The sequence below is a fragment of the Neopelma chrysocephalum genome, unplaced genomic scaffold (assembly GCF_003984885.1).
Source record: "Neopelma chrysocephalum unplaced genomic scaffold, ASM398488v2 Primary Assembly neopelma1_155, whole genome shotgun sequence".
NCBI classification, from domain to species: Eukaryota; Metazoa; Chordata; class Aves; order Passeriformes; family Pipridae; genus Neopelma; species Neopelma chrysocephalum.
Genome location: NW_020897817.1, coordinates 1,550,322 through 1,560,259, shown reverse-complemented (window position 1 = coordinate 1,560,259; position 9,938 = coordinate 1,550,322). Strand labels below are relative to the sequence as shown.

The window sequence follows — 9,938 nt, the reverse complement described above, 5'->3', positions numbered from 1 at the left end:
CAATCCCAACCCCGAACTTCCAATCCCAACCCCGAACTTCCAATCCCTTCCCCTTCCAATCCCAACCCCTTCCAATCCCAACCCTGACCTTTCAATCCCAACCCCTTCCAATCCCAACCCCTTCCAATCCCAACCCCGACCTTCTAATCCCAACCCCGAACTTTCAATCCCAACCCCGACCTTCCAATCCCAACCCCTCACTCAGCTGCTCCGTGTGTTCCCAAGAGAGGGGAGAAGGGCTTTGTGACAGGACACAGGGAACAGTTTCCCACTGCCAGAGGCCAGGGTTGGATGGGAGATTGGGAAGGAATCCTTCCCTGGGAGGGTGGGGAGGCCCTGGCACAGTTTCCCAGAGAAGCTGTGGCTGCCCCATCCCTGGAAGTGTCCAAGGCCAGGTAGGAGCAAGCTGGGCTAGTGGAAGGTGTCCCTGTCTGTGGCAGGGGTGGGACTGGACGAGCTTTAAGATCCCTTCCCATGCAAACCATTGTGGGATTCTCAATGACCACCCACATTCCCACATTCCTGTCAGCTGCCAGGACACCCCACCCACCCCAAACCAGTGTTGCCCCAGAACAGCTCAGCCCTGAGGTACCTTGGGCAGGCAGCTGGGGGGTCTGGGAGCCGTACAGGGACAGGATGGAGTCCTTGGAGAGCTGCTTCTTCCCCACTTCCTCCCCTTTGCCTCCGGGCTCAGGGAAGAGGTTCAGGTTTTCGGGAACAGAACCGGCACTCCCGGAGGTTGGCATCGAGCCCAGGACCTGAGGCAGGGACAGGGATCAGGGCAACACGTGCCCCAAGCCCCAGGGAGGGCACCAGGGATCAACCCCTCAGCCCAGCAGCTCTGTGCAGGACAAGGGCTCAGGGCTTTCACATCAAAGAGGGCAAATTTAGATGAAGGAGGGTATTTTAGGAATTAATTCCCCGCCCTGGAAGCGCTTAAGGCCAGGTCGAACAGGGTTTGGAGCAACCTGGTCTAGTGGAAGGTGTCGCTGCTCATTGCAAGGATGAAATGACCTTTAAGGGCCATTCCCTCCAAATTATCCCGTGGTTCCACGACCCAACCAGGCCTTGCTGAGCACCAGCATTCCCTGCTCACCCTCCTGGAGTCTGAGCTTGATCCCACTGATGCAAAGAGGTCCAGGTCCTTCTCCAGGCTGCTGGGCCTGCCGTTGGTGACGGGGGTTGTCACAGGAGCATCTGGGAGAGACAGAGCTGTGCTGGTTGTCCCCACACGGGCTGGGGGACACCTCCTTCCCCTCCCTGCCACCCCACCCCGCTGCCAGCACCTCCCTCATCCTTCCTGCTCCTGGAGCAGGACTTGGGAATTGTCCTGTGTGTCCTTTTAACCCCAGAGCAGCAGCGTGTGCTGCCCACAGAGCTGCTCCTGCAACACTCCAGGCACAAAACTGCTCCAGCAGAAAGGAAAACACCAGGAAAAAATGCTCCTGCTGCAGCACTGAGGGCTGTGCTTGGGCTGCACTGGAGCAGTTCAAGCAGAACACTCCAGTCTTCCCATTGTTCACCTGACAGGGAAAATCACCACTAAAAGCTCATCAAATTCACCAGGTGGTTTATAAAGTCACCAAAACCAGGGCAAAAGGGCTGGAAAGGCTCTTACCAAGTCCCAGCAAGTCCATTACTGGCTCAGATTTAGGAGAACTTTTTCTAGACTGCTGCATTTCTTCTTTCTTTTGAGGCTGGAGGGGGGGGAAAGAACAGCACAAGTCTTGATCAAATTTGGGGTTTACTCTGGTGTGTCTGAGGCTTTAATGAAATTAACCCTTAAAATCCTTTTTGGATGTAAGTGAAAGAAGTGGAAAATGAAAGTGGAAAATGAAAGTGAAATTCTCTTTGCTCTGCCAAAAAGAGAATTTCAGAGTGAATGTTACTGAGCTGTTTTATTGCCCCAACAGGTTGGAGCCCACTGTCAAATCCAAGCAGGCTCTTAAACCAGGGAAAAAGGAGCTGCTCAGGCTGGAAAACTGAGCAGGGAATAGCTGGATTCCAATCTGCTCTGCAGTGCAAGGCACAGAGCATCTGCTTAATATCTGGGTGAGCAGAGGAAAAACAAGCTCCCACCAGCAGAGTGACTCAAAGCACCCACTGCTATGACTGAGGGCAGAAAAAATGCTCCCAGAGCAGGCTGGATTCCCTCTGCCCTGCCTCAGAGGTGCCTCCACCACTGATCCACCACCATTCCCCTCTGCCCTTACCATTTTCACCTTCTCAAAGATGATGGGTTCCAGTTTTCTCTCTGATACGGGCTCGTTGCTCCTTTTCCATTTGTCATCCTTTTCTTTCTGTCAGGGGAAACACACTGAGGTGAGGGGCAGAGTTCAGCATCACACCAGGAGGAAGTTCAAAAACGATCCTGTCACTGATCTGAAAACCCTCAGATGCAGCTCAAGAGCTGTATTTGAGCTACAGATTTTTTTTATCTGTCCTGCTCTGAGCAAGAAACTGGATAAGACCCTTCAAAAATCTCCTCCAATTTAAATTCTCCCTCCCTGACAGGCTGCAACCAGCCCTGGAGGAGGGATTAGTCACTGATACAGGAATTATTTAAACTATATTTTCATAATAAAACTGACCATCACACCAAGAGGAAGTTCATACACGATGGTGGTACTGAAATGAAAACCCTCAGATTTTAGGCACAGATTTGTCCTGCTCTGAGTAAGGAATTGGATAAGACCCTTCAAAGATCTCCAATTTAAATTCTCCCTCCCTGACTGTAACCAGCCCTGGGGGAGGGATTAGTCACTGATCCAGGAATTATTTAAACTATATTTTCATAACAAAACTGACCATCACACCAAGAGGAAGTTCATACATGATGCTACTACTGAAATGAAAACCTGATCTGGTTTTAGGCACAGATTTATTTGTCCTGCTCTGAGCAAGGAACTGGATAAGACCCTTCAAAGATCTCCTCCAATTTAAATTCTCCCTCCCTGACTGGCTGCAACCAGCCCTGGAGGAGGGATTAGTCACTGCTCCGGGAATCTTTGGAGCTGTATTTTCACCCAGGCACTCCCAGGACAGACTCACACCCACCCCTGCAGGCTCGGGAGTGCCCAGAGACTGACCCTGAACGCACTGATGTCGATGCTCCTGTCCATGTATTTCTTCTTCTCGTATTTATCCCGGATGAAACTCTCCACGGCTCTTCAGCAGCTCGTTAAGGACAAAGGAGTCCAGAATAGAAGCCTGACGTGCTATTATTTGACAAGTAGGTACAAGGTACAGGCTGTAACTAAACTAATGACTGTTTAAAGAGCATTTCCAGCAGTAACTTTCTTAAAATAATTTAGTGCTGGATCCAAACCCCCTTTAGCTGCTCGATTTTTGCCCTTGGGTTATTCCAAGCATGACAGTGCTATAAAAGGTGCATTAAATCAGGGCTTGGATTCTCAGAGTGTTTTCTTCGCTGTTTTAGACTCACTCCTTGTCATCAGCACAGGTTACAGTGGCCAGCACTGGATCCTGCACATTAAAAAGCACCTCAGGGACCAGCTTAGGACACAAAAAATGAGGGTGGAGAGGTGCTCCTGGGTTTTTTTTTTTGGGTTCACATCACTCAGCAACCAGAAACCCTCCTGGAAGGTAAAAGCTACAGCTCTTAAGTTTTCAGAGGCATTATACCTTTTTATCATGGAATCAGGGAATGGTTTGGGTTGGAAGGGTCCTTAAGGATCACCTAATTCCAACCAGGGACACCTTCCACTAGCCCAGGTTGCTCCAAACTGGCCTTGGACACTTCCAGGGATGGAGCAGCCACAGCTTCTCTGGGAAATCCATTCCAGCCCCTTCCCACCCTTGAAGGGAAGAATTTCTCCTCAATATCCCAGTTTGAAGCCATTCCCTGTGCCCTGTCACTCCAGGCCCTTGGAAACAGTCTCTCCCCACCTTTCCTGCAGCTCCTTCAGGCCACAATGAGGTCTCCAGTGAGCTTTGGAAACACTCAGCCCTTTGGAAAGGCCACCCTCCCACTTCCCACAGCTCCAGGGTGTGGAACAGCTCCCTGGGGTGACACTGGTGGCCCAATTCTCCTCCCCCAGAGCTCAGCACCAATCCTTCCCCCCCTCCCTCCACAGGGGGGTCAAAGCTCCTGCCAGGGGTGCAGCTCCAAAGCTCTGGCTCCCTGTTTTCCCCTGGAGAAAGGATGCTGGTCTGTCTGAGGTCTCCTGAAGTTCTCGGGCAGGAAGGCTTCGTAGAGCCGGTTTGCTTTGCCATTCCCCATCTCCTGCACACACTGGAAAAAAATCCAGAGAGCCCTGGAACTGGTGCATTCCCAGACATCAAAGCCCTCCCAAGGCATCCCAGGCAAGTGCAGCCCTGAGGATTCCAGGCAGGGATGGATTTCTGAGCCCTGTTTGGACCCAAAATCACTCTTCACCTGCCAGGGGAATCCTGGTGCAGCTGCTACCCCAAATCCCTCCAGCATTCCCAGTTTTCCTCCTGGACCTGGATTCTCCTCCTCCTCCAGTCCCTTTTCCCCCAGTCCCTCCAACATTCCCACTGTTCCAGGACCCAGGTTCTCCTCCTCCTCCAGTCCCTTTTCCCTCAATCCCTCCAACATTCCCACTTTTCCAGGACCTGGATTCTCCTCCTCCTCCAGTCCCTTTCCCCCCAGTCCCTCCAGCATTGTATTCCCACTTTTCCTCCCCCAGGATCCTCCTCCTCCAGTCCCTTTTCCCCCAGTCTCACCAGCATTCCCACTTTTCCTCCTGGACTCAGATCCTCCTCCTCCAGTCCCTTTTCCCCCAATCCCTCCAGCATTCCCACTTTTCCTCACCCAGCTCCTCCTGTACAATTACCCACTCCTAAGCACCAGGGCCCAATATTTAGTCAGAGACAAGACAAATATCACATTAGCAGCCCGAATCCCTCTGGAAATCCAGGATCTGGCTCCTGGAAAGCTTAGGGAGAGGAGGTGGGCAGCAGCAGCCTTTGGCACTTTAACATCACTTGCAGCTCATTTGTCTTTACCCTCTGAAATAATGACATTTTCCCTCCCAGCATCATCTTCCTGCTGCTCTTCCCACACCTTTGGGCTACTCAGGCTACTCCCAAATTTATGGAGCCTCCCCTTATTTATTCCCCCTCATTACCTGGATCTGCTCCTGTGTCCACTGGTCGAGGTTGACAGATTTGACCCTGGATATGTGAACTCCCAGGTTCCTGTGGATCCCAGCACAGCGGATGCAGATGAACACCCCGATATTCCAGGAGGCCCATCGTGGCCCTGCAGAGAGACACGAGGGTTTCACCCCAACTCCAATCCCCTGGTTGCCTCCAGCAGCTCAGAAACTACCAAGTGAACTGGGACTGAGGTGTCTGCATTCTCCTCCATGCTAAAAATCAGAATTAGGCAGCAGCAGGATGTTTAAATCGTTATATTTGGGAGGTTTCTTGCCTCCCTCTTCCATCCAGCAATTAGAGGAAGAGGGAAGAAAACACCACAACCCCCAGAGCTCTGCTTAGCCAGAAGTAACAGCAAGTTTGTGCTCCTGCTTTTTTTCCTCCTTTCTCAGGTAACCTCACTGCAGTGCCATCAGCTCCAGAACGTTCCCTGCTGCTGCAGGAACGGCAGCAAAAATTCCTCAGCGTGGGAATTGCACCACCAGCCTCAGGCAGGGAGGCCCAGCCCAGCCAGGAGAGCAGCACCAAGCCCAGGATTTGGCCCCCCCCCCAAAAAAAACGTGGAGCCCCAGTTTGCAAATCCCAGCACTTGGATCAGTTCACTCCACAGTTTCCACAGCTCCCAGGTGGGAATTCCAAGTTCCAGGTTGGCATGCAGCTGGGGCAGGCAGGAGAGCTCCAGGGTGTGGAGGACAGGGGGACATCATGCCAGGGATTAAAAAAAAAACCCCACAAGGGAAAGATTATTAACAAAATTAAGATTTCCAACCCCCCTGAGCCCAGGAAACCCAGCAGGGCATCACCCAGGGGTGGGCAGAGTCCACAGGTCCTTCCACCCCCTCTCCCAGCCCTCAGTCCTGCTTTAAAACTCATTTTTTTTTTAAAAACTAACCCCTCCTGGCTGGAGTTTGCAGCCCCCACCACGGGCTGGGGGTCACCTCACACAGGGAAGGGGCCAAAGCCTGAATTAGGGACCCGAAAGCCTCCAACCAACTGTGCCCAGCCCCTTTTTCCAAGGCATTTGCTGCAGAGGAAGAGTTATCCTGCTAAAATAGCAAAATGAGAGTGAGGTGGGAGGGAGGGGGAAGAGGGGGAAAGTGTAATTTCAAAGCCCTAAAAAAGCAGCGCCGTGTTTGAGGCTCTGGATGTGCTGGGAACAGTTTAATTCCTATTTATGGGGAAAGTCTGGAGCATCCTGAGGGCTTTGGGGCTGTTAATGCAAGCCCTTTCCAGGACAACCTCTAACTTACCTCCAGCACCTGTTCCAGGGAACTCATCATTTAAAAAAAAAAAAAGCTTTTATTAAGTCTTCTGGCCTTTCCTGGCTGCTTTTTCCCTCAAGAGTGGCCCTTGAGAACAATATTAATTTAACAGAGCTGATGAATTCAGTTCCCACTTTAGGAACAGCTCTTGGTGAAGACCTGATTAAAAGCACACCCTTGTTGATATATTATACCCACCAAAACCTGGGATTGCCTCCATCACAGCAGAGTCCATAAATTTAGCACGTTAAAAAGCAAGGACCTGGAATAAAAGCCTGGCTCAGGGTCAGCCAGGATCCCTGCCTGGGTTCCCACATGGAATTCTCTCCCAGCCACACCATAACGTGAGACTGCAGGCAGGATTAAGCCTGAGAGTCAAGGTTAGATTTAAATTCTAGATATATTTAGCCTTTATAGGACTAAAAGGATTAACAGGGGGATACTACAGCAGGGCTGGAGTAATCAGCTCACTGTTGTCACATGGAGCCACCACAACCTGCCACCACCAACATGACTCAGGGGTGCAGGGACACCCTCCTGCCTCAGTGGGGCTGGAAAAGCAAGGACTAAACAGCTGCACTGCTAAATCCCAGCTCTGGGTGACCCCAGGGTGGAGAATTCCTCGTTATGCCAGGGAATATTAAAAAAAAAATTAAAAAAAAAATAATACACAGGCTTTCAAAAATCCTCCCAGCAGGTGGTTGGGCTGTGTAAATACATTATTGGGTTGTATAAATAACATTATACAACAGGGAGTGAGCTCCTGGCTGCTGATATTGTGGGTGTCCTTGCTGAGCCAGGAGGGGATACAAGAAAGGTTTCAAATGTGTGGATCTGCCCCTAAAATATCAGACTGGGCTGGGCAGGGCTTTGGGGAAATTTCCCCATGGTTCCACATCCGTTTTCAAGGTGACAGGCTCCAAAAAAATCCCCAGGTGGTATTTGCAGATGGGAGTTCCATCACATGCTGCAGCATTTGACTCCCCAAAACACAAAACTGGGCAGAAAATCCAGTGACTGAGGGGGGAAAACGCCCTGGTTGGAGAGAAGGGGAAAGTTTTTCAGAGAAAAATGAGTTTTTATGAGTAAATAAGGACAGAGCAGCATTAATCAGCATTAATCAGCGTTGCTGGAGCTGCCCTGGGGCACTATCACCCCTTGCAGCCTTTGGGCACACCCTGACCCTCACAGGGAATCATGGATTTATCTCCAGGAGGTTTGAGGACACCATAACAGAAACTTTTAGCTGGTTAAAGCACTAGAAAGAACCATTAAAGAAGTTGTTCCTCCCGTGAATGCTCTGGTTAATGTTATAAAAACAGTTCCTTTGAGGTTGAGCATCCTCGGAGCCACCAGAGCTGAAGGGTGAGATGGAAACTCCCTTCCCACATGGAAAACTGGGAGTTTGCCCCAGTGACAACCAGTATCAGCCACTCCTGGTGCTGTGTTTCAGCATTAGGGCTGATTTTAATATCCATGGAAAAACAAGGCTCTGGCACCAACCACAGCTGTCCCTGTGCCTCAGCTCACACCTGCACAAATCCTGCCTGGATCCAACAAAACCACACTTCTGAGCAAGAATCCCAGGAGATTTCAGAGCCCAGGTATCCCCTCAGCCCTGGCACCACACTTAGGTCACACCAGGCCACCCTGGGATCTGTTCCCAGCCTGGCAGTGGCTGGAGGAAGATCAGGAGCTGGAAAAGCATCCCCTGCTCAGCTCAGGATCTCACAAAGCTGCCCTGAACCCTTGGATGGATTCCTGAGGGAGGATGCAGCAGCCAGAGGCTCAGCTGCCCCAGCCAGTGCTCCAGGAGACACTTCCACAGCCTGGTTTATATCCCAGCCTGTCAAAATAAACAGCACATACCAAGCTGGTCACACCAGCTCCCATCTGAGCCACAAGTCATCAATGCTGCGAGGGCTGCTGAGTGCTCTGAATTACTGAAAAGGCTCCCAGTCCCCTCTAAAACCCCAGCACAGCCTGAGGAGTCACTTCAAGTGAGTCACTCGCTCTGAGTTCAACCCCCTGAGGGGTTTTAATTGAGAAATCCCAAGGGGATTCACTCCTCACCCTTTATTCAGGCCCCAGATTTTGGCTGAAGCTCCCCCTGTGACTTTCTGCAGCAATAAACCCTCCAGAAGGCATTTAAAAATAAAACAGGAGTTGGCTGCAAAGCCACTGCTCTTTTGAGAAAGTGGGGGTCAGGAAAAAATAGCTGCTTTCATGGACAGGAAGGAGAGAACATCACTGTTTTCAGAGCCTGATAAAATATTCCCAGAGCAAACAATCCCTGCCTGGGAGCATCCAGGGAAACATGGATGGATCCCACTAACATGGGTCGGGATACAGCATCATCCAGCCATTCTTGGAGCATCCTCAGGGAGAGGAAGGAGTGGGATAATCCCTGGGAGGTGACTCTTCACATCCTCTGGGGAGGTTCCTGATCCAGCCCAAGCTGGGAAGCCCCAAATGAGGAACCACCCAGGGAAACATTCCCATGGATCCCACTAACATGGGTCGGGATACAGCATCATCCAGCCATCCCTGGAGCATCCTCAGGGAGAGGAAGGAGCGGGATAATCCCTGGGAAGTGACTGTTCCCATCCTCTGGGGAGGCTCCTGATCCAGCCCAAGCTGGGAAGCCCCAAATGAGGAACCACCCAAGGATCCAGGAGCTTCCTTTGCCTCGTGGTTTCCTCCCTCTGGAAGGAGGTTGCTCAAGGACTTGGTGACACTGTGACAAAACAACTTGCAAAACAACTTCCTCTGCCCTTTGCTGGAAGGTCTGTTGTGCAGCTCAGTGCTCCAGAGTTTGGGGAACAAGGGAAACCCTAAAAAAAACCCCAAGAGCTCGAAATTCTGCTGTGTCCCAGGATATTCTGGGTTGGAAGGGACCCTCAAGGCTCATCAAGGCCCAACTCTGACAGGAATCAAACCCTTGGTGTTCACCAGCACCATCCTCTGACCAGCTGAGCTCAGCTCAGAGGGTTCAGTCATTAACACAATTAATTGCAGGTTAATTACTGACCTCAGAGGGCTCAGGTTTGTGAATAATCCCTGTTGCACCCCCAGATTTAGGCCCAGCCTAAAGTGATCTGTGCAGCTTTGAGGGACCCAGTGAAACAGGGGGTGCACAAGGCACCTTTTCAGGGATTAAATGTTGGCAAAATTCTATTTTACACCATCAGAATTCAACTTACTGACAGTGTGACCTCCCAGGAGCATTTGGGCACAGGGGTGGTGTTTACCTACCACCTGAATTTTTTGCATTTCATGGGAATTCAGGCCTCCTTGAAACCTGCAACTCGCAGGATTGGCTGGTGTGTGGTTTACTCAGCCAAAAATTCAAATTTATGGTGCTCTTTGAAGGAAAAAAGGGCTGTCTGGGGGGCTTTTCTTTTGTCCTTTTTTTTTCTCCCCTCAGTAATTATAGGGGAATTATAGGAAAAAATATATATAGGAAAAAATATATATAGGAAAAAATATATATATAGGAAAAATATATATATAGGAAAAATATATATATAG

At 50.6% G+C, this 9,938-nt stretch overlaps 1 protein-coding gene across 1 annotated transcript in view; it reads right to left on the bottom strand.

The window, feature by feature from the left end:
* SMAP2 (small ArfGAP2) overlaps window positions 1–9,938 on the bottom strand; it is an 18,721-nt gene that overhangs the window by 2,553 nt on the left and 6,230 nt on the right. The window contains exons 2-8 of the mRNA XM_027701278.1: window positions 5,115–5,248; window positions 4,170–4,255; window positions 3,090–3,168; window positions 2,214–2,300; window positions 1,619–1,697; window positions 1,097–1,197; window positions 593–758 (exon numbers count right to left, since the gene is read on the bottom strand). Coding sequence (XP_027557079.1) covers window positions 593–758; window positions 1,097–1,197; window positions 1,619–1,697; window positions 2,214–2,300; window positions 3,090–3,168; window positions 4,170–4,255; window positions 5,115–5,248 — 732 coding nt within the window. The remainder of the gene's footprint in view (window positions 1–592; window positions 759–1,096; window positions 1,198–1,618; window positions 1,698–2,213; window positions 2,301–3,089; window positions 3,169–4,169; window positions 4,256–5,114; window positions 5,249–9,938) is intronic.